General features: G+C 44.1%; 2 protein-coding genes and 2 non-coding genes across 20 annotated transcripts in view; all 4 read left to right on the forward strand.

Moving 5' to 3' along the window:
- DENND2B (DENN domain containing 2B) overlaps positions 1-18,239 on the forward strand; it is a 155,040-nt gene extending 136,801 nt beyond the window's left edge. For 13 of the 17 annotated variants that reach the window (XM_072929630.1, XM_030273818.4, XM_030273817.4 and 10 more), the window contains 6 exons: positions 11,995-12,172; positions 13,209-13,250; positions 14,249-14,360; positions 15,363-15,602; positions 15,845-15,931; positions 16,355-18,239. In XM_072929630.1, the coding sequence (XP_072785731.1) occupies positions 11,995-12,172; positions 13,209-13,250; positions 14,249-14,360; positions 15,363-15,602; positions 15,845-15,931; positions 16,355-16,389 (694 nt within the window). In that variant the 3' untranslated portion in view covers positions 16,390-18,239. Of the gene's footprint in view, positions 1-11,994; positions 12,173-13,191; positions 13,251-14,248; positions 14,361-15,362; positions 15,603-15,844; positions 15,932-16,354 lie in introns of those variants that run through there. The other 4 variants (XR_012056235.1, XR_012056233.1, XR_012056234.1 and 1 more) reach the window with 4 other exon arrangements.
- Positions 18,240-18,887: 648 nt separating this feature from the next.
- Positions 18,888-21,587, forward strand: RPL27A (ribosomal protein L27a). Its single transcript, NM_001245559.2, is given in 5 exon segments — positions 18,888-18,917; positions 19,192-19,255; positions 19,697-19,772; positions 20,555-20,729; positions 21,411-21,587. Coding segments are annotated over 5 exon segments (447 nt in total). The 5' UTR covers positions 18,888-18,914; the 3' UTR covers positions 21,540-21,587.
- On the forward strand, positions 20,118-20,248 carry LOC115495697 (small nucleolar RNA SNORA3/SNORA45 family). The gene has a single exon (XR_003961000.2). It is a non-coding gene; the product is annotated as a small nucleolar RNA SNORA3/SNORA45 family (small nucleolar RNA).
- LOC115495698 (small nucleolar RNA SNORA3/SNORA45 family) lies at positions 21,051-21,182 on the forward strand. Its single transcript, XR_003961001.1, has one exon. It is a non-coding gene; the product is annotated as a small nucleolar RNA SNORA3/SNORA45 family (small nucleolar RNA).
- Positions 21,588-24,300: the final 2,713 nt, after the last annotated feature.

Raw genomic sequence — 24,300 nt, forward strand, 5'->3', positions numbered from 1 at the left:
GCAGGAGCATGGGCCTGAGGGAGAAAACCCTAACCCTGCTCTTCCTCACAGTATTTTGAACTGCAGGAGGAATCTGTCTTCCAGCACAACTGCAGAAAGTCCAGGCAGATCCCAGACCTGACCAAAGGTTACAGGCTGGAGACAGAAACACTGACTAATACAGGACAGAGCAGAAATATGTAAATAGTGGGGAAGTCATCCCACAGGCATGTCTCTGTTAACTCTGGAGCAAAGGAGGAGCAGAGTGTACTTGTATTTGAAAGGGCAAAGGCTTTCAGAACACAGCAGTGTTTCCCTATTCTCACGCACAGACACAGCTCAGGGCTGGCTCTGCTGTGCCCAGGATGTTCAGGGCAGGGAGTGGTGATGCTTCTCCTCATGTTTGAATCTGTTGTTTTGGGGCCAGGCTAGAAACTGGCAGCAAGAGCTGAGAGGTAGCCTGGTCCTAATTTCTTGGTGCCTACCTAAAAATCATACTTTAACCTAGCAGCCAAGATCATAATGATCTTGTAGCTCAAGTTAAAATATGCAAATTTAAATAAGAGATAAGTGGCAATGTTTTAGTAGTAAATCATTGCTCCTCAGTCCAATAGCAAGGTCAAGAGGAAAAGCAAGAATAGCTAATTTCTGGGGCAGATTACTGAAGTGCAAGCTCACCTTATTGTTCCTTTTTTATTAACAAAAGTAGGATTTAATCCTTACAAACAAATCATGGCCATGACAGGTCTGAACAGCTTCACCAACTGCCTGGGAAAGCTCCTTTCCAGTAGCTGTCATCTTCTAACACTTGTAAAGCCTGCCAACCTGCAGCTTAAAAGGTAAAAACATGTGCACAGAGAGAAGTGTGCTTGGTAAACAGATGTGAGCTTTGGCCAGCAATAAAGATTTCCTTTACTTTCCCTGTCACAAAAAGCTCCAGAAAAAGAAAGGTGAGAGAAATTTGACAACAAATACACGCCAGAAACCAGCTTGTGAGGGAGAATTTACTGCTGTCAGTCTCTGACTGGTCTGTAGCATTTTGAGCACAGGCTATGGAGTCTTGGTAGTTTTTTAATTATCAACTGTGCATTGAAGAAGAGGTTTGGAGATGCAGACTACTGCACCTGTGGAATGTGTAATAGCTCACTGATCTCCTGTCTAAACCCAGGAGAAGTATGAATGGCTGACATTTTTTCTGTGTATTTTTATCCAAAGAACTTGAAGTGCTATCTTAATACTGTCAGGATTATTGTGCTTGTCTGGTCTGATATGAAGATAAGCTAGAGAATTTATTTCATTAATTTCTGCAGTGGATGGAATGAGTCCTTGTATAATTATCCAATGTAGACAGAATTTATTCTACAGCAAAAACATCCATTTCTCATGTACATAACCAGAGAGTTTCCTCCAGTGAGAGCCAGACCAGCCCCTGTTGAGGGGGCTAGCAGAGCTGTCTCCAAGATTCTTGAGAGAAATTTTGCATTTTACTCCCTCTTCCCAAGAGGTAATCACATTTTGTACCACTTGGATTACTTTCTCCAGCACTTAGATTGTGTGATGGCTGATGCCAACAAAGCAGCTGTAGATGAACAGTAGGAAAATGTCTGCCAGGCAAAAGTGACAAACCAAGAAACAAAATGAACATTCAAAGTCTCTGGCTTGTTTAATGTTCCACAGTCCCAGAGAAAACAACCTAATAGTGACATTTTTAATGTGCAGTAAACTCCAATGGCATTTTTAATATACCATATCCCAAGAAGGGTAGAGCTTGTATTATTTTCCTTTTTTTCCTTCCCTCCTCCCCTGCTTTCCAGTGGTATTTATTTATGTCACTCCAGGCTTTGGCCAATGCTCTACAGTGGGAAAATATAATTTTTCCACTTCCAATCTGTGCAAAAAAAATTCTCTCCCTTCCCCATGAAAGGAGATGGTATACAAAGATAACCATGCTGCTTGGTAATTCCCTTCTGGATTGCTTATTGGCATAATATGGCAGTAAATTGCAACATCTTTTCAACTTGACTTTTTGCTCCTTGCAAGAGGATTTAGATTCCCTCTTTTCAGCTTTTAAATGAGATAGATTAGTGGGAGATTGTTCCTCTCCTCATTGGTTACTACTTGAAACAGACTTCATCCTGCTTTACAGCTGTCCTGCTGTTAACAGTGGAGTGATGGCCTGGGAATCTGAAACCCCAGTGTGAGCAAGGACTTGTGGGAGCAAAGGTCCCAGTGTGGGAAGAACAAGGAATTAACTCTCCTCTGGAGCACCTGATCTGAGACCACTTTTGTTCTGGATTTGTGCTAATAAATTGTCCCGCAGGAAAGGGATTGGATAACTCTGTGGACACAAAGGATAACTTCACACTTGGAAATGAAATGTTTGGTTTGTTTTTTCTTGCAACCATCTTACAAAGCTTGGGCAGGTAGCTGATGTGTCAAAGCAATGACTTTTTTCCCCGAATCCCATTTTCTTGAAAAGGCAAGTCCTCATTCTGCAGTGCACTTTGCATGTTTCTTTCTCCAGGGGCTTTCAAAAAATAATGCCTTTGTTAATACCACATTCCCCTTTAATCAACTGTTCTGTGCTTTCTTTTAAGTTAAGTACTTCAAAGCTACTCTCTGAGAGAGAGAGAGCTCTCCTAACAGTGTTCTTTCTCTGCTCTGCAGCTCTCAGCTCTATGGGATGCAGCCTTGAACTTCGCATGAGCCAGGGTTGTGCTTTGCAGGTTATCTGTGGGAGCCCACACTCTCACTTGGGTGTTCCTAAAAGGGAGGGCTGGTTCTGAAAATGCAGCTCTTACTGAAATAAATCTGGCAAATTATGTAATTTTTGGAGATTTTTGTAAAATTTTGATGAAAACCAAAAAGAAAGCCTCCTATATAGTCAGAATGAACCTATACTTACCCCTTCTTTTATATGTCCTAATCAGTTGTTTAATTATCAAACATTGAAAATCTGAATTACTTTATGTGACTGAAAAATCCACTGGCTTTAAAAAAAGAACCTCTGAAGGCACATAATCTTTCATGGTGTGCATCTCTGTGAAGCTGGAATGTGTTCAGTGTCAGTGATGGATCCATGCTGGTAGGGTAAAACAGCCCAAACCAGGAGAGGATGTTGCATATAAAGCTGAAGAGGATGTAGCCAGACAAGAGTTTATCAATGAAGATGTTGCCCACTCAGTTTTCTGTCAAATACAAGAAGGAGGGACCAGAAAAGGAACACAGATAATGACACAAAATGTTGGGCAAGTCTGTTCCAGGAACTATACTCATTGACACTGCAGTGAGGCAAACCATGGCTCTGTGAATCAGTCAGGGAAAACAATTCCAGAAATAGGGTTGTAACCTTTGGTTCATCATAAAAGATCTCCTCCTAGGAATCATCAATAGCACAAAGGCATTGCTGCCTGTGCTCTCTATAACTCACCTTCAGTAGCCACTGGACCTGTCCCAAAATTAAGTGCATCAGTTATGCTCCACTGATAAGGAGCTGCAGCACTGCTTTTGCCAGACAGGTGAGGATATACTGGGATTCCTTTCTGAGAGTTTTACAAGCTTGGCTGTTCTGCTGCCCTGTAGAAAGCACCACATAAAACCTGAAGTGTAACTTGTTACTTGTAAAAGAAGGTTTGGGTTTGGGTTTAGCTCCTTTGCGTGGGCCAAAACTGCCATTTGAGTGGTGTGAAGGTTAAACAGCTTCACTCTTTGAGCTGTAAGCATAGTTAAAAGATTTTGCAAAGGACAATAACTGATAATTGGCCTGATGTGATGTGGAAAATATGCATTTCCTCCTCAGTCTCAGTGCCCCCCTCTCCCTGCCAGTGTTATCACTTGTTTGCATTCCATGAGATATCACAAAGGTCACTTGCAGCAAAGATGTCAGCATTCAAATTAGGGAAGCCACTGTGGTTGGACTCTGCCCTTCACCCTGGCAAAAGCAAAGTCTGGTTCTCACTTCTGCTTTAGGCTGCTGCTTGCCAGGTGGGGGGAGCGTGGATGGACCTGGAGGCTGAGGGCACAGGGTGCCAGGGCAGCACTGCTGGCTTGGCAAAGCAATCACCCACCCTAGGAACTGTTCATTTGTTGAGCAAAGTTCCTGCTTTGCCAAGCTCCTGTGCAGAGTGAAGGATTTTCACCTGCTTCTGGACTGAGCCGTCACCTCACTGCTGGTAATACATATGGATATATGTTGTGTCTGGGTGATAGATGCTGCAGCCCATAACAGACAGGGGAGATTTGCTGTTTGTGCTTTAGGGAGCTCTTTACCCTGTGCCAGAGGTTGACTGTAGCAATAATTCTTGCAGTGTGTATGATGATTAAGTTGTGAAACGTTCAGAACTGGCTGCTGAATTCGAGATGGACCTGCCTCACCATGATCCTCATTTGAATTGTACGTGTTCCCATCAATCATCACATTTACTGGAGAATTCCTAATTTTCTTCAAACATTAGGAGCAGCGCCTTCCATTGGCAGGTCTCCTGTGCCATCAAGAGAAAAAGCAACCTAAAATGTGCACAAATTTGTCTGTGTTTTCTGAAAAGGAGGATACTGGGTACTGATCAGAGATACAATATTACCTGCATACTTTAGGCCAACTACTAAAGGCCTCAGGTGGTGACTCTTAGTTTACCTCTTATGAAGTGTTTGCTGTGTAAAATAAATCACAATGCAAAATATTACTCTGGCTTTTACAGCCCAAACTCATGCAATTTTCCATGTAATATGAACCCAGTATTTTGATTTGAAACATCTTGATTAGTGTAGAGAAATAAGATTTATTAACAGGAAATTCAGCAACTCCAGAACTCTCTTTTAGGTCACATATGCAACCACTCCATCCTAAACTTCCTGCAGACACCCAGATTTTCACAGATTCACTTGAAGGTCAGGTGAGGAGAAGTGCTTGGCAGCAGCAGGGGAGTCCTCCTCCCTGTGTACCCCTATACCCTTTACAGAAGAATTCTGCCACAGGGAATTCTCAACCCAGGACATTAAAATCTAATTATTTTACTTTAAAAATAAATAATATTCTTAAAATTAAAAAATGTATTAATAATGCATTAACATGAAACTACAATATTTATTACTTTCAAAATTTACAGTCTCTAGTTTCAAACCACTTAGAAAGGCTTGAAGGAACCTCTGTAGTTTGCCCAGCCCCTGAAGGGCTTCTAGAAAAGTAAAAAATTATTCAAATTTCCAAAGCTTCAACATGCCTTGCTGATGAGAGGCAGCCTTTGCAGCAGCCTCTCCCATAGCCACAATGAGGGAACTTGTGATTCAGAAGGTGTTAGCATGTCTTGAGGGCTGGTCTGATTAAAACAGAAGTGGGAAAATAAAGGTCTTTGAGGCTTCATTTCAGCAAAGTATTTCAGCACAGTGAAAGTAAATTAAAGCTGAAGCTTCTGCTGAAATAGTGTGTTGAATCAAAGCCTAAGACAGTAATTTTCCTGTCCCCTCATGCTTTAATTGGTGAGGTGAGGCATGATTGTAACTCCTGCTGCTCTGTGATCATTGGAAAGAATGATTTTATTAGTGCCCAGATAATTTACTGGATTTGAATTAATTTGGGTCAAACAAAAATATGTTAAACCCAAATTCTGGTGTTTGTATTGGTCACAATCTTTTTCCTCTGAGGGACAGGTAAGTGTATTTGTTGTGGAGGAAACTTTTCAGTTTGAGAATTATTCCTGATAAAACTGTGGGTTTGTGTCTGTCTGCTAAATAGCAGTGGCTGAAATGTAGAGCACTGGTTATATTTGATTTCCATCTTTGCCACCAGTGGGCTTTGAGCTTCTGTCACCTTCAGCTGTCTGGGTGTGTGACCTTCCCTCCTGCAGCTGCAGCCCCTCTCAGCATCTCTGGTACTGACAGAGGAGGGGCAATTGGCTCAGACAGCCCCACATCCTTCTACCTGCCTATAACAACAGGGAGGAATAAGTTTCACCTTGGGACCTCATAATTTGGCTGCATGTGTGTGATAACTTTAGTCATGTTCATATTAAATGGTTTTCCCTGGTCCTTGCATTGTTTAGCCCAGCCAGTCACTGTCTTGTCCCTTAATTTTACATCCCAGCCCCTTTGCCCTCAGTTTCCTTTTCACTTGCTCATCAGGCTCATTTTGTCTGCCTCTCCTCCCAGTTCTACCTCCCAGATCTTAATTTTACCTCCTTGCATTTCGCTCAACCTCTTCCCTGCCTTCCTTTCCTTTTCTGCTCTTCCCTCAGGATCCCTGCAGGAAGAAAATGATTTCTTTCTCCCAGAGGAGCCTTCATTTCTCAGTGTAGCCCAAGGCTATAGAAGGAGGTCTTGCTTAGTGCTAACAATTTATTCTGAATAAATTAGCAGCTAAATAAGGCTCTTTTATTATTTTAAGATGGCTTCTAACAAAGCAAAATCAGAGTGAGTTTAGACATCACTAGGTAGGAGTCTTTGGCACACAGGGCACTACCTCCTTCACATAAAAGTGCAGCAAAGATGTTTAATATAACAAAATAATATATAATTTCATTTGGTTTTGGAATCAAACTGATCTGATGTCAAGCAAGAGGGAGTTGGATCAGTTGATCTCCTGAGGTTTCTTCCTACCTGAATTACTTTGATTCTATATAACTTTGCTTTAAATTGGAAACCAAAATGGTTATCCAGAGGCAGACACACAAGCTCAAAAACATCAGTGAAAAGAAGTCAAATTTTGAATCCATATCATGTGAAATTAGTGTCCTACAAATGCAAGCAATCCTAAAAATAGGGAGGTATCCCGCAGCTACCAGAAACTGCAGGCCTTAAGGAGTAGTTCTTCTTGTTCAAAAAGCTGCAAAAACATGCAATTTCTTTGATTTCAGTCAAAAGACAGGAATTGAAGATTTTTTTCCCCCATTAAACATCCTAGCAATGGTAGCAGAGAAACAGCAATGATTTTGTATAGGAAGAATTTATATTTTTCATGTCTGATAGTTTTATACTGGCTGGAAAACTGGAGATGTCCTGCACCATACAGCAAATGAACTCTTGGATTCTTCTTTTATTCCTCTCTGCCCTTTTTGGTGAGTAGCTGGTGGTATGTGGGTTAACAAAAAATGTATTCTCAGGGCACAGAACCCTGGGAATGAAGGACAAACCATTGATGTGGGGGCTCAGGGGGCCTCAGGAGCAGAGCACCTGGGGGTCAGGGGCAGTCCTGGAGTTGAGCACCCACACTTTGGAGCAGGAGAAAGCAGTAACGTGTCCCCATGGTCAGGCAGCTTTTCCAGGGCCAGGGCTGGCTTCAAAAGCTGACCTGCAGGAATGCTGCAGGAGCTCACTGCAGACAGCTGGAGTTTGGAGACTGTCACTTCTGACACTTAGAAGTTTTCATTTGTATCTTGTCTCTGATGCTATTACTTAGTCTTATCAACCTCATTAATAGTGCTGCTCTTATTTATTCTTATGTACCCAAAGAAACCTTTGAGCCTTAGAGTGCACTGTATCTGGCACAGCACAGCACTGCTCTGAATTACTGCCAGCACAGCAACAGCAGTGCTGCCTGCACTCCATCTCCACCCTAAGTGTATCAGGCTGCCACGGTTTTTACTTCCACTTGCCAATTACTTGGTGCTTTTCAAGTTTCCTACTTTGTCCTTTCCACCTCGGCAGCCTGTATGTGTTGGATGCGATGGGCTGAGCCCTTGGCCTGTAGCCTCTCCCCAGAGTCCTTTACAGAGTCCTCTGCAAACCTGTCAGACTATTTTGTCTTGCAGAGTTGTCACAGACCTCAGTCTCTGTCAGAGACCAGAGCTAATCCAGGATCAGGAGATGCATGGAAGAATCTAGAAGGGAAATGTCAGGGTTCCGTTTTTGCTACAGAGTTCATCAGTGGCCCAAGGGCAGGAGCTTTCCCAGAAAAGCAGGGCCATGGCCTGTGATGGGGAGACATCTGGGTGTGTAATACCCATGTGAGTCAAGGGATTACACCTGGGAAGGACAGAGCCTCCAGACTCCAACCTCAAGTGGGAGGAAGCTCTCCTGAGCAGACAAGGGATGTGTGTCATGGAGGTAACTCAGTCTCTAAGTGCTTGTGGGCTGAAGCATCAATGTGTCAACAGGGCAGGTAAAAGACTTCAGCAAATGTGGACAGAGCAACACCATTTAGTCAGCAGGGAGAGGATCATAAAAAGGCTGTGGAAAAGTAAACATTTGAAAAACTTTTTTTGTGACTTTACATTTTTGGCTGTGTTTCTCAATGTGAGGAAGCAGGGAGCCCAGATTTGGTGAGTTGGTCCCAGTCCAGGGCACGGCACAGAGCTGGCACCAGCCTGGGGTGACAGAGCTGTTTGGTGCCTTGGCCCTGCATGTAAGGGGTGCCTCCCTCCCCTCCTGGCTGAGGAACCTTCTCTGTCCCTCAGGGAAAGTGGAGGAAGGAAAGGGATATTCTTGCCTTCTCCTTCAATGGAAATGCCAGACTGACTGTGGAGGTGCATGGCAATAGTGAGGACCAATCAGCAAGTGGTTGTCTGTGCTAGAGGCTTAATCCTGGATTTGGGAGATGCTCAAAGTGTGAAGTTCCTTTGGGTCTGTGAGAAGTTCTACGTGTGGAGGGAAGAGTGGGAAGGAACATGATTGTTGGCTATTGTTAGAAAGAAAAGTGAGTTATCAAGGGTATTTGTGGAATATTTCCATTGTGAGTAGAAAGTGTAACTGAATATGACTTTAGCAGTTTGAGAGAGTTGGTGACTTGCAGTGTGCAACAAGCCACAGTCCTTGAAACAAGCACAGCCAGACATCCCAGCCAGGGCAGTGTCCATCCCCTGCTCAACAGCTTGTCCTTCTCAGAGTGTGCTAATTGTGCTGTGATAAGATATGGACATAGACTAAGCTCGGGGTTATTTGTTGGTTGGCCAACCCAGAAATTGCTACCAGACATTCTCCCTATCTAAAGGACAGAAAAGGTTCTTGTTAAGTCACAGTGATTTGCTTTTTGATGTAGATTTAAACTGTGTTCATAAGCAGTCTCCAAAATTCAGCTCAGTCACAGTTGTGTCTGAAATTTTGGTGCCTCAGCTCTCAGTCTGAACTTGTGTCTTCCCAGTCAGCAACACAAAAAAGAAAAGGTTCTGTGTGCTATCATGAGAAAATGATTTGGGAAACAAAATAGCCCAGAGAAACATAAATCAACTTTGAGTGGGAAAGAAGCAATGTCATATTTTGCCTGTAACATGATAAAGGATTTCTTCAAGAGAAATTTATCTTTATGAAATGTCTCAATATACTTGTATAATCTTGTATTACTACCTTCGTGGGGGGAAGATCAAACACTGAAGGTTTTTTTAATCTAGGCATAGAGAGAACCAAAACATTGGCAAATTCCAAATAATTATTTTACAAGATGACAACCATGGAAATAAAGAAGTGTTTTCCAGTACAACAACAGCTAGAATATTATGCACCATTCCTGTAAAACTGCATAGACCAAATGGAAAAGCCCACTCTCCAAACCCAATCTGTGGAACTGCCCTAGAGTATTAAAAGTCAAAATATTTTGAAAATCTAACTTTGATTACTTGGTTGCTTTACTTTGTGTGCTTCACGCATCTTAAAGAAAATAAACCATCTGACCTTACTGCTTAATTCTCATAAACAAGAACAGTTGGATAATGTGTGGGTTGCACATTTTGAAAGGAAAAACTGGAGCACACTTGGTTTCCCAGGGTAGGACTTTCTTTTTTTACTTTACTAAACATGCTTCTCATCAATAATATTCCTTTAAAAAGTTCTGAACTGTATTTCAGAGATTTAGGCTTGGGGTTTCTTTATACCCATCACCTCTGAATTTTACCTTACAAATGGTGAAATTTCACTGAAGTGAAAGGTGTGTATCCATTCTAAGCATGAATCTTTCCAGTCAGGGCAGAGACACAGCCACTTTGTACAAGCAGGAGTTTGGTGACAGCTGTAGGAGTCCTGCAGAGGAGTGTCCGGGAGGGATGGCAGCAGGAGGTTCTGGGGGTGGAAGCTTGGAGGGGATGTTTCATGGGAATGAGATGTTCCACAAGGAAGGATTTTCTGAGGTTGAATTTGGAGAGCTGTGTGCAGAATCCTAAAGTGCAGAGGCCGAGGTGCTGACAGGGCGGTGGTGTGACTGCTGTGGGGCGCTGGCAGGGCAGAGCTGGCTGCTGCCACAGGACACCTCCAGCACTGCTGCTCCCTGGGCTCTGCCCTGCCCTGCCCCAGCCAGCTCCCAGGAAAGCTTGGGAAGAGATTCCAGTGTCCTGGGCTGGAGGCTGAAGCCTCCCCCAGCGTGGGAATAGCATGCACAAGAGGATGCAGGGGCTGATTTACGTCACAGCACTGCGTGTAACAACATGTTACAAAATGGCATTTTATAGAAAGGAAACAAATACTCACTGAAGAGCAGAAAAATGTTTGTCTTCCTGCTTTTAGCTTAACATGGCTCTTTTTTTAGTTGCTCAGCTAAGATGACTGAATTTGTAGTAGGTGAAAATGCCAGGGAGTCATTGAAGTGATTTTGAGGAAGTGCTGTGGGAGTCTGTACCAGGTTTCACAGCTCTTCCAAATGACATCAGTGTGCTTGTTGTGGTAGATGTCTGAGACCAAAGTATGAGGCAATGGCAGCACCATTGCTTTTTATATATAAAAATATAAATTGGAGAAATGCATCATTTTACAAGAATCTTGTGTCAGACAACATATGTTATAAACCCATGCTGGGATTGTCAGAACTTAAAGAACATGTCAATTAAAACCAAGACAGCAGATTATCTGCAGTAAAATACAAGGATTTGCTCTTCCCAAACTTTTTCTCTCTTCGTCCCCTAATTCTCATTTTTCTCATGCAGCAAACTTGGAAGGTAAATCACTGACGGGAACAAACAGTGAAACCTTTCCTCTGGCCTTGGAACAATTCACAGCTGAAGTAAAAATGCTGATGAAGGTTATTCTGGTGGAGGTCTGATGCCACCTAAAGTCTCTACCAAGTCTTGCAGTAGAAGAAATGAGCATCTCTCCCCAGCATTTTAAAGAAGTAACAGCTCTGCAGTTATTATTTATAGTCCTTTGTGGCTACATTAAGCACAGTAGAAGTTTGCAATGTGAGAAAATTAGTTCAATCACATTGGATCCAAATTTCTGTCATCTCAGCCTGTGAGAGGCAGATGTTGTAGCTGTGATATGGAGAGCTTGTCTTTATTCCCCTGATGTTAAAACCCACTTGGTAATGATGTTCCTTAATTTTTAACATTTGGAAACCGTGTGACTGCAAAAGGGAATCAGATTCAGTACATGGAAAAACAAATATGCATGACATTTTCCATTATAATATCAAGCCTTAAAGTTTAGAGTACTCTGCTGAGCAGGATCAATATCTTTATCACTGAAGTTGGTTAATAAACCCTTTAAAATGTATTATAATAAAAGATGCTGTGGTCAAAAAATACGCAATCTTTGAAAAATGTGTTGCATTTACCAGCTTTCCTTTGGAACAGGTATTGATCGTTTGGAGCTTTTTATATCTGATTTGGTAGAGCTTTTCTTGAGGATTTTTTTTTCAAATTTTATTTTATTTTTCATTTTCCTTTGTTCCTGCATTACTGCTTGACTTAATAACATTACTATTATGCATTTTCATTACTGATATGATCGTAACAGCCAAGATCTGCAGTTGCTTTTGGCTTTTAAGCATTGTTCGAAGTGGCTGCTTTTGAGTGCTTTTGGGAACACTGAATCTTGATTTGTAGATCAAGCCATCTCCTGCCTGCTGTGAAACAAACAGATTCTAGTTTGAAACAAACAGGTTCTAGTTTTGTATCTTTAGTTTGAGGTTTGCTGTGAACTGCCACACTGCACAGTACAGAGAGGGTAGGGACTGGAAGGGGACCAAGGCCTGTCTTAAGACTCAAGTGCCAGAGAGGCAGCACCTTGGGCACTTGTATTTCAACAGGCTGAGTTTCTCAGCAGGTGGAAGGTGTTGTGAACCAAAAAAAGCCTTTGCAAACCTGGTTGTTCCTCTCTCCCCAGCACCCTGTCGAGCTGCTCCCACGCTGTAGTGGCCCTGCTGTACCCCTTCTCCTGGCAGCACACCTTCATTCCTGTCCTGCCCTCATCCATGATTGACATCGTGTGCTGCCCTACCCCCTTCCTGGTGGGACTGCTCTCCAGCTCTCTGCCCAAACTCAAGGACCTGCCAGTAGAGGAGGTAGGAGCTGGCACCACAATTGTTTGCTAGGAGTAAAGCTGGCCTCTCCTAGGAGAGGGCTGCCACTGGGACATAAATCCTCACATTTAATTTTTAATCTGCCTCTTTGTTTCTTCTCTGCCTGGTTCTCATTGGTTCTCTTGGCAAAGCTGCAGCAGTAGCTTTATTTTCTCTTTTATTCTGCCCCTCTTCCATACCTGGCATCTTGTCAGAAACAAGTGAATATTTACCTGGTCACCAAGAAGTAAGATATGAATATGTTGATTTGGTCTGGAACAAGAGGAAGCCATCTGCTATGACATCTCTTAATCCTTATGGAAGTGGTGCATGAAGCCACAGCCCACACAGGAAACAAAACTTTTAAGAATTTTAACTTCTAAGACTTTGTTGATACTATATTGGAAATCAAATGAGAGTTGCACTTCATCAGCACTTCCAGTAAAATACCACAAAAATACTCAAGGACACACTTGGTTCTCTCTTGCTCCTATTAGTTTTCTGTCATTTTTCTAAGAATTTTCTTGTGCTCACTTCCAAGGCCGTGTGTCCTCTGTCCCAGGTAAATCTCTGCTCCATTTTCCTTCCACTTTCCTAACATTGCTCTTCCACATATTCCCAGCTCCATCTCTCAGCATTGCTGCTTTGTCATCATGAATATTTCACACCCTTGCCCTTTGGAATCTCCGCTGCCTCCACATTGTTTTCTTTAAACTCCTTGAAACACTTTTCAACTGCATGTTAACAAAAATTATAAGTTATAACTTGCATATATTTAAGAAAAAAAAAAACCTTTTAGCTTTTTAAAATATATTAATCTAGTATGAGATCTGTTGTATCTATTTTAAATTAGGCTTGTAGCTCTAAAGAAAACCTTCATGTTGTTTCATAAAGCACACAACCTCTTGTTTCACAGTAGGCCTTTAATTCATGTTGAGGCTTGTTCAGCAGATGATCTTTTGCTATTAAAAAGCAATGAACAAATGAATGGTTTCTGTATCTTCAGATACATTTCACTGCAGTGTTTTCTTTTCTGTAGGCTTTGATGGTTAACCTGGGATCTGATCGATTCATCAGACAGGTAAAGTACAGCTCAGAATGCTGCCATGCAGTCTAGAAAGCTGTTTACTCCTGTGGTGTGATTGGGTTTCTTTGATCAGAAGGATTTGGCAGGAATTCTGTGTGCAAAGGGAAAGCAACGACAGGGAAAAAAAATATTCTCATTTTCTGTTCCACCTGCAAATAAGAACTTCTCAGGTATGCAGAAGGGATTGAGGCCATGACTGTCAGAAGGAATCAAGAACTGTATTCACAGTGAAAAGAAAACATCCAAAGATAATAATATCACCTTAGCAAGAAAACTCACACTCTTGGAGGTGAAAAGGACAAGAATAGCAAAGAAAATTCCCGAGTGAGCGTGCAAAGGTTGAGAATAGTTTAATGTGAAAGGAAAAGCAGGAGCCTTGTAAACAAGGAGACGAAAGATCACCCTGTCCTGACAGCCATGTGGCACTAAATATTTTCAAACCAACAGTCTGCAGGTTGGATGAGGAAACTTTTGTGTTTGATTCCCTGGCTGGTGAACAGTGGCTGCAGAGCTAAGGCTCCTGTGCATACTTGGCTTCTGCTGAACAAGCATAAAGTAAGATGAAGAGAGCAACAGGGGCAAGACCCAGAAAACAAGACAGATTATAGAACAGTAAAAACAACTGTCAAGGACCAAAGGAGCTAGCTAAAACCAACTACAGCAGCTGTGTGTACATCTAGCAAGGCTTCACATGGTGTGCATTTAGTTAAACACAACTATTTGGACTCTTTGTCATGTAAGAAGCTGATTCCACATTTCTGTGTTTACCTGCTCTTTGGATTATCATTCCTGATTTATTAAGAGAGACAAGAAATTTTATTTAGAAGTATTTGTTAGTTGCACATAGATTCTTACTCTTTTATTTATGACAGTATGCTATGACCGTAGCAGATGCAAGTATTTTTCATCTGAATTCTAAACCTTCTGAAAGTATTTGCTGTAGTTCCTGAATAGATTATTGTGGCTTAAAGATTTTTTTTTCCCTCTATCAGATGGATGATGAAGACACATTATTGCCTAGAAAATTGCAAGCTGCTCTGGAGCAGGCTCTAGAGAGAAAGAATGAACTGATAAATCAGGATTCAGATAGTGATTCAGATGATGGTAAGTTCATTTGGAAACAGGGACTTGTGTAATAAACAAATGTAGGTAGAATTGTGACTTTCCGTGTGGGAGAAACAAAGATGGGACTTGAGGTCTCAAATACCTTTGGTGACATCAAAGGTTGTCTCTGAGCACACAGGGAGAACGAGACTGAGGGCATCAACCCACAGTGCTACCTCACCGGTGATTTATTTTAATTTCTTTGTAAATGACAAGCACTCCTGTAGGTCCCTCTGAACCTTTGCTCAAACAGAGGTTTGCAGTTAACTTGGCCCTAATTCAATCCAGATAATTCTCTAGTCTTAGGGGTGTGTCTGAGTTTGGAGTTACTCTTGGCACTCAGTATTTTCAGGGGAGAGAAGCAGGTACCACCAGAAAAGAATTTTACTGCAAGATGGGTTGGGTTGTCTCTGGAGGTTTGTATTTCTCTTCAGCAGTGATAAAAACAGCCCAGGGTGAATTGAGATGCCTGTGGTTAAAAGGTATGAAACAGGTCCCTATTCAGTTTTTGAAATTTATTTCAAGTCATATGTATTACATATATAAAACTGTTTAAGCATCTCAGAAACGATGAAAACCCAAATGCTACAACAGACTCTTTTTGATCAGGTTTTAGTACAGACTTACTAGCCTCAGGGAGAAATATTTTAATGCTGAGTCATTCAGAAGTTTCTGAAGAGAACTTGCTGAAGAGTGAAAATAGGAGGTTTCATTTTGATGGAACACCCATCAAATGTTTAATTATCTGAGCTGTTTGCTGAGGATTTGTAATTCTGGCTGACTCTTGGTCACAGAACACCAATTCTGCAGGCTGGCACTCGTGGTTATGGCACTGTCGCCCTCTCCATGTGCATCCAGGTGTGCAGGGAGCCGCTGCCACTCCTGCCAGCTGTTAGCGCGGCATCAGGGAACCGGGAGATGCACAGCCTGGCCCTGCGGGGATAATGCTGACAGCTCGGCTAGCAGCTGATTTTGGTGTCTTATTGCTGCCTTATTTTGCAGAATGTAACACCCTGAATGGATTAGTGTCTGAGGTTTTTATCCGATTCTTTGTGGAGACAGTTGGCCATTATTCCCTGTTCCTAACCCAGAATGAAAAAGGAGAGCGTGCCTTCCAAAGGGAGGCTTTCCGTAAATCTGTGGCCTCCAAGAGTATCCGCCGCTTCTTGGAAGTTTTCATGGAATCCCAGATGTTCGCTGGCTTCATCCAGGACAGAGAGCTGAGGAAATGCAGGGCTAAAGGTAGGGGTGGGTGTCTCCCCTGCGGTGCAGATTTCGCTGTTGCGCTCGGGTCCCGCGGATTGCGGCAGCGTGCATCCATGCCCGTGCTCTCACCGGAAAGCAGAACCGCATCCCTAAATCCTGCCCGGGTACCCGGAAGGTGGCTGTGAGCGGAGGCTGCCGGGGCGGGAGCCGGGGCCGTGCGCGGGGAGCGGGGCTCGGCCGGGCACGGCTCACCCCATCCCCGTCTCCGTCTGCCGCAGGGCTCTTCGAGCAGAGGGTGGAACAGTATTTGGAAGAGCTCCCGGACACGGAACAAAGTGGAGTAAACAAGTTCCTGCGGGGCCTCGGTGAGGAAAATCGTTAGAAGTATTTCTGAAATAAGTTTTCATGGTGGTGGTGGGTATTGGTTGTGGTGGTTTTTGTTTGTTTGTTTGTTTTTTGTTTTTTTTTTTTTTAATTTGAAATAGCCGTACCCGTGGTGAAATGAGGTAGTCAAGCGGTTTCAGCGTGAAAGGAATTACAAAAAAGAAAACAATGAAAACATAGGTGAAAAAAACAGATTTAATGATGGTCCTTGTTAACACTTTCATTTTCCCTTGGGGATGGGGGAACCAAACCATAATCGAGGAGCGGAACAGGAAGGGGTTGGAGCAGTCGGTGCTGTGTAACTCGGCTCTCCCTGCTGGTGCCGATTGCAAGTTAGATTCATTTGCTGTCACTTTGGATTGACTTCTGCTCTCTGCTTGAGACTGACGGTGTGCTTCCTTTAGGTAACAAAATGAAGTTCCTTCACAAGAAGAACTAGCTCCTTACCTGCTGAAACACCGACCCAAAACCTGTTTATGGCACTGTGTGAGACACCTGCGGCGTTGCGGAGCGGGAGGAGAGCGCAGCGAGCTGAGGCGGCTCCAGGCGATGACCCATGGATGCTGTGTCAGTGTGCCACGGGGCGGCTCCTCCGTGGTTTTGGGCAGAGTTTGTACATAATGTGCTGTAAGCTTTTGTAACTGATTTTGTAATGAGCGAGAAAACTGTGGTAAATATTTGTATATTCCTGAGAATACCAGGTGCTTGTTTTTTTTCTTTAGTATGAGTTGAGTTATGCTTGGTGCAAAAACGAGTAGCTGATTATGTGCAGCTGACTGTCTCAGCAGAACCACTGACTTCAAGGGATGTTTGATGCCTGAACACTGCGGGGTGAATGAGCTCGGGTACGTGGGAGAGGTTGTATGCACGTGGCTGCTCTCGTGCGGCACAGGCACTTGTCTGTCTGTCTGTCTGTTTCCTTCGAACTGATTTTAAAGGAGAAATAACAAAGTGACTTGATAATAAGGTACTTGGTTCACATTACAGAACCTCCACTTGGTTTGAACTCTGGTCAGTAAACTCCTTATAACCCATTCTGCACTAAGACTGCTAAGCCCGGGGAGATCTCAGCTCTCTGACATGCAAGCTGCAGCGAGTAGGTACAGTACAGCCTTTCCTAATGTATGTGTGTATGGATCCTAATAAACTCTGTAAATAGACCTGCTTGTTTATATTCATTGCAAACCTCTGCACTTCCTCATGTGGAGCAGGTACAAACACAACAACTCACCTGTGATTTTTAAATTAATTTGTAATTAAAATGTAAAGTGGTTTTTACGAACCTGTCTTTCGGTAGGTTTGCTATTTCACGTCACGTAGTTTGGGGTTTCTTCGGTGTTTTTCACCAGGGCTAAGACAAGGCATTTTATAGCCCTTTTTGAAAAATTTTATCCTAACAGAAACATCTATTAAAACATTTTTTCATGGGTTAGCAACAAATGATTTTATTGTTGTATCACAGATACTGCTCCTGACCTATGGTATTTTCAGTTTGTGCTGTGTGTGGTGCTCAAGTGTCACATTTTTCCTTGATTTGGAAACAACTCCTGTTGAGATTGTAGAAGTTTTCCCATAGTCTGAAGAAGAAAATTTTTTAAAAATACGTAAAATGCTTCAATATCTTCCAGGTCTGACAGATAATGAAAATTAGCTAAAGCCTCTTACCTTTAAGGGACACACACCACACTCTGGTTTTCGTCATTCTCAGCGTGATTGCTGTAGTCAGATGGGCTTTGAGGCTTGCGCAGTTCCTAACCTGACCGTGGTTCTGGTTTGCTATCAGCCTCATAGAGCAAATTCGAGGGACTATTCACTGAAAAGGTGAAGTCATTTCCTTTTTCAGTTACCTCCCTCACACTCCAAAATCCACAAAAGCTTCTGAAATGTATGTGAAATGTCTGTAAAATACCAGGTGCTTTTGCTTCAGAGGAAATGTCACCACAACTGGTAACTCCCATTAGTTTTACTCTGTCATACACTCCAAGTTCCAGAATGATTCCTCGATGTAATTCTTGAGAGTGGAAGGAGTCACGTCACTCGTACAGGTGGCTTCTGGCCTTTTTATAAACAACAGCTGCTAGTAAATGTAGAGGGAAATACATAATTCCTCTTAAGAAAACGATGGATAAAACTGTATCAGGACACGCTGTGGAGTTACTGCAAAGGCAAGACAAAGCCACGGAATGCCGATGTACAAGAATGTTGTGCTGTAAAACCCGTCTCCTGTGCCAAAGCTGTTTTGCTCCGTTTGCACTTTAAAAATTAAAGGAGAAAGCTTTTTAAACATTGTGTTATCTGTCAACGTGTTCCCATTTTTCTAATGTAAATCAGGGGATACCACTGGGCAAGGTGAGATCATGGCCCAAAAAAATCTGTAGGTGCCTTTTTGATCCTCAGACTAGAGCTGTGTAAAACAAATCTTGGGTTACCTGGAGGTCTGTGTTTGAAGGGATCAGACGAACGAACACCAAGGAGTGCATTGTTTTACCTACTAAATTAGTTGTTAAAACTAGTGGTGTTCCTGAGCAAGGTAACATTGTAAGTGCACCATGAAAATTCGAAAGAAAAATAAATTCAGTGCTGAGGCCTGTGTTTAAATTTGGTTTTGTTTATAATTTTAACAGTATAAAATCCATTTAAAAAATCCTAGAAACCAAGCTTAAGAAACAGTAACGCTCCAGGAATTCACACTCCAGTGTGGCAAGTAATTGTGTTTAACGACGTAGTGTTCATTTTCCCACTCTTATGGATGTTTAATAAAGTGACCAAACTTGCGAACATTCATTCCCAAACTCTGTTCCAAGCGCGGCTCTTCCCGCCCCGGGAGGAGCCGGGGAGCGGCGCCGGCTCTGGGCGGGGCGCGGCCCTCACGGCGAAGCCTCGCGAGATCTCGGCCCCGCCCCGCGCGCCTTTGCCCGCTCTCGCGAGAGTCGCGCCCTTTCTCTCCCTGCGCACGCCGGCACCATGGTGGGAGCGGCGCCCGGGCCGGCGGGATGGGGAGGGACGGGACCGGGGCCGGGACGGGACTCCGCGGCTGCTGCCCCTCGCTCCCGCGGCGGCACGGGGCTGCGGAGTAGCGGAGGGTGGTGGGGAGGCGCGGTCCGAGGCGGAGGCGGGCGGGCGCGGTGCGGGGAGGCCGGGCCGCCATGGCGCCGGGCCGCGCGGGCCGCGGGGCGGGCGCGGTGCTCCCGTGGCGCTCGGTGCTCGCCTCGCTCACGGCCGCTGTGCCCCTTCCCCGCAGCCCTCCAGGCTGAGGAAGACCCGCAAGCTGAGAGGACACGTCAGCCACGGCCACGGCCGCGTGGGTGAGTGCAGCGGCGGCCGCGGGTGCGCTGGGATCCCCGGCGCTGAGGGGATGCTGCTGCTCTTCCCCATCCCATAGAAATGGGGATGCTGCTGCTCTTCCCGATCCCATAAAAATGGGGCTGGGGGTGCAGGGCCCGCTGGCAGCGTGGGAATGTCGGGCGGTGCTGAAGGCCGCGGCGTGCGGGGGCAGCTGCCGCCGTGATGGGCTGATGGCGTCCTGCACGTTTTAAACTCTGCATTTCTAACCTCAGCGCTGCTCAGCCCATGCATACTGGGTATGCGGCATCTTAAACTTCCAGGGAGTGCGGTCTCTCTTTCAACTCTATCCATTCCAACCTTGTCACACCGCAAGATAAAACAGTTAGTTCAAGTTGACATTGAAAGTATCTCTAAGTATTGTGTGTAATATTAATGTAACAAGCTTACAATTCTTTTCTTAGGCAAACACAGGAAGCATCCTGGAGGACGTGGTAATGCTGGTGGTTTGCACCATCACAGGATTAACTTCGATAAATAGTAAGCTAACGTTTTAAATACTTACTAGCAACATGCATGCTCCTGATGTAGAAGCAGCTGGCTTTTACGTGTGAATAAGCAACGTTTTCTGCAATCCTATGTGTTTTTCCTTTAATGGGAAGTGTGGCGTTACCGCCGCTCGTGTCCCCATTTACCCTAAAATAAAAAACCTTTTCACTTGCCATTTTGGAGAGTTCAGTGTAGTTCAGTGTAGAGCTGACCAAATTGGCCTGTTACAGTGTGGTCCCTGCTTAACAGTGCACACAGAGCAAATTCAGAATGTGCTGTTAAATCCAAACTGCATCCTGTTGGCTGCATCAGGTAAAGATGAGGAGTGTTGTGATTCCCGAGACTGTAGAGTCACACCTGGCCCTGCCTGTGGTCCTGGTGTGCTGGAGACCTCGGACAGGAACCACTGACCTCTATTCATTGGCTGTGCCCTGCTGGCTCAGTCAGCCACCGGGTTAGTGACAGCAGTGCCAGAGCTTCCCAGGCAGGGCAGCCCGCCCTGGGTCCCTGGAGGTGGGGCTTCCCTGGAAATACAGACTCAGCAGGCAGGGAGATTGAGGTGTGAGTTCGATGGAGAAGGAACACTTAGAGAGAACATAATTGTTCCTTGGTGTGGGTACTAATCATTATTGCACCTAAGTTCTACACATACTAATATGAAAAAGGGTGTAATGTGACATTCTGCATACTCTGATTTTGTGAATTACTTGTGTCAGTGTTGGTTCAGAATGAATTAAATGTGTGATCTAATGCAGAGAGTGTTTCTCCCACAGTCACCCTGGCTACTTTGGGAAAGTAGGCATGAGACACTATCACTTGAAGAGAAACCAGAAGTTCTGTCCCACTGTCAACTTGGACAAGCTGTGGACACTGGTCAGTGAGCAGACAAGGCTCAACTACGCCAAGAACGAGGCCGGCCTGGCCCCGGTCATTGACGTCGTGCGCTCGGTGAGTTCCTGCTGGGACTCAGCCCTGGCATTCCTGCCCTCCCCGAGTGCCTGGGCTGTGCCTGTCCCACTGGGGAAATGCTCAGCTGCAAATGAGCTCCAGTGCTTCAGTGCTCAGAGGCTCGCCAGCCTCACCCAGGGCTGTGAGCAGTTGCAGGAGCACTTTGGGTGTTACATTTTTCTCTGTGAGGACTTTTTGTCCTACTGGTGTGTGTTTGTGGACAAGCACTGCCCTCCTTTGGGTAGGTGGTGAAAGATGGCTGGTTTGAAATGTTCCTGAAGGAACAAAACCATGTTGGAACCAGTCTCACACCGTGTCACCCTCGAGACTAGAGTCACATCTCCACATGTTTGGTTGTCTTGGTGTGCTATAGTTCTCGGACAGAAACATCTGATCCATATTCACTGGCTCTGATGTCCTGTGTCTCAGCCAGCCACCGAATCAGGGACACTGCTCTGCCTCCTATCAAACACCTCTGTTGGCCACTTGGGCCCACTTCTCACCTCAGTGACTTCAGCTGTCTTGTTAATTGTCTTCATGTCATGATTGTTCTTTTAATGTAATGAGTTGACTGGATGAGGTCGTGGTTTTGATTTTAACTGGTGTGTGTGCTAACAGGCCTGATTGTACTAGCCTGTAAGGTGATTACAAGCACTGAACTTCTTTTCTAAATCTTTCTAGGGCTACTACAAAGTACTGGGCAAGGGGAAGCTGCCCAAGCAGCCTGTCATTGTGAAAGCAAAGTTCTTCAGTAGAAGAGCAGAGGAGAAGATCAAAGAAGTTGGTGGTGCCTGTGTACTTGTGGCATAAAAGTTTTTGTTTTATTCAAAATTTTTGAATAAACAATGCGTGATATGAGCTGGTTTACAGAAGTTTGGCTTGTTCTGATTTTTCTTTCTGGACTTCTCCAGACACAGTTGACACTTAAATCTTACTGCATAGTATTTGATCAGTGGTTTGACTGGTTCTCACTTCATTTTGAAATTCTCTGACTACAGTGTTCAGTACCTGCCATGTGCAGATACCTCATTTTGTCTTTATAGGGTGGGGAAATGAAGTTCTGTATTTGTGCTGCTCTTGTTATTGATCCTTTCTACAGCTGTCTGAAAAGAGGACTTGATATGATTTTAATGGGGATTCTTGAGCACTAAAATGACATCCAGGGGAAGTTTCTGGGGATGGTTCCGTGGCCTGTGGGAATGGAACAGCAGGAGTGTGGACAAAGAAGTGCCAAGTGACAGCAGTGTACCAGTAGTTAAATTGACATTTGCAATCTCTGCCCTCCCAGGCCGGGCATGCAATTCCTGCAGTTCCCACCTGTGGGACAGAGCTGGTGCCAGCTATCCTCCACTTCCTTACAGCTGGCAAAGCAATGGCACAGCTCTGGAACTGCTCTGTGTGCAGTGCTGATGTGTTGGGTTTAAAATGACTACCTGAAACGATCCTTGCTTGGTTGTAACATCAAATTAGGGCTTCTGGTGTCTGCAAGGCCTGGCTTGCATGTCAAAGCAGGATTTAATGGTAAAAATAACAACAAATAAAGCCAGTGAGCTGGTTCTCAAGTGTCAGACCAAGAGCCTTTGCTTGCTGCTGAAGTTGATGCACATTAACTTCTAGCATATTAACTAGCACATTAACTTCTAGATAGAATCCTAGTTAATTAACTTCTAACCTAGTGTTTGGCAACAATTAAATTTGGAGGGCTTTTAGGGTGAGGTTGACGTGCATTCTATTTATAAAATTGTTCATCTTAGCCAGTGGTGCTGCTGCTTGTGAATAGCTATGACATAAATGGGCAGTTTGTTCTAAAATACAGAGGAGTTTGGGAACTGTGTCTCATTGGCTGCTGGGACTGCTGTTCCCTAATTTGTGATGCTGGATGGAGCTCCATGCCCACTGTCTGGCCCCAGCCATCCAGGCAGTTCTTTATCCAGTGACCAGTGCACCCCTCCAGGCCATGGGCAGCCTGTTTCTCCAGGAGAATGTGTGGGAAGTAGTGTCCAAGGCTTTCCCGCAGTCTGGGCAGACAGAGCACAGCTACAGCCTTTCCCTCATCCACCAAGTGGGTCACCTTGTCAGAGGAGGAGATCAGGTTGGTTAGGCAGGACCTCCCTTCCATGAGCCCGCACTGACCTGATGCCCTGGTTGTTTCACAAGTGCCACTTACTGGTTCTTGAGATGTTCTGTGCCCTGACTTTCCCCAGCACCAAGGTTGGGCCTGTAATTCCCTGGATTCTCTTTCTGAGCCTTGTAGCTTGTGATATTCATCAGCCTTCTCCTTCATCTGCCTAAATACTACTGTGCATACCTGCCTCAGAACAGCATTTTTTTCACTCTTACTCTTCCCCTTCCTACCAAAAAAATTCTGCTTAGTTTTGCATGTCGTTCAAAAGGCATACATTGAATTTTACAGTATTTGCTTCTGCTCACCCAGCCCCACATTTTTTTTAAGGTGACAGAGCATTTCCCTGTATTGGGCTGCTTCTCTGTGCATGGATGCTTTGGGCTGTGGTTTCTCTGTCAACAATGTGGTAGTTTCAGACCTCAGCTTCCTACTGCAGATATTACATGTTTTTGTAGGTTCAACTTTGTCTTAGCAACAGGAGCTGCAAGAAATGACAGAGATGAAAGTGAGCTGAGAGCCTGTGCTGCTTTAGTGACATTTGCCCCTGATAGATGGTTGATGAAGATGCACTGTAAAAAGTGAGCTTGTGTAATAGGCACTGATAAAATGTTAATTAAACCACAGGTACAGCTCATCTCTAAAGGGACCTCTAGTTTTGGAATTGGAATCTGGAGTTTTAGTGGTAAGTTTGAATTTATCTATGTAATTTGTTAGTCAAGTTGGTGGGTATCTACCTAGTTGAATGGGTCTTGGATATGAAATAGGATGCAGACTTTAAAATAGGCTCCATTTTTCTTCTGAAATATTTTAAATACTGATTACTTCAGGACACAATGCTTAAAAAAACCTACTGGTTGGTAATTTCTGAGACATTCATATTTTGTTTTGCATTGCAGATTAAAAACCAAAACCTGGATCTGCTTACTAACCATTTCCACTGGAATCTACCAGAAGACAGAATCCCTCAGGAGAAGAGATAGCCCTAAGATTAGAGCTGCTGCTCTTCTGTGCTGGAGAAATCTGGAGAATGAAGCTAATTCCTGTAGCTTCAATTCCATCCTGCTGGTAGCAGGGCCACCATGCTAGGGCAATCAGCAGCTACGTGGGACTCTGGTCCCAGGAGGTTGGATCAGCTGGAAGAGTGGCTCCAGAGGAAATGAGGCTTTATCTGCTTTTTCTCCTTTCACACAACTTGCAGGAGTTACCTTCGCAGTCTGTATCTGATCAACATCTCTGACAATCTCAGAACTGAGGATGAAACATGAACTGCAAAACTCTCAGTCGACCTTGGGGAGCTTAGGCTGGTGGGAGGAACACTGGGAAGCTCAGGTTTGGTCTGATAATCTGATCTGTGGTCGTCTTGATAGCTAAAATTTGATTACTGCAAAGTGCCTTGTCTATAAAGAAGATTGTCAGAAGATGCTGTACATTTTCCAAAGCAGCTTT

This window comes from Taeniopygia guttata, chromosome 5 (genome assembly GCF_048771995.1).
Source record: "Taeniopygia guttata chromosome 5, bTaeGut7.mat, whole genome shotgun sequence".
Classification (NCBI taxonomy): Eukaryota; Metazoa; Chordata; class Aves; order Passeriformes; family Estrildidae; genus Taeniopygia; species Taeniopygia guttata.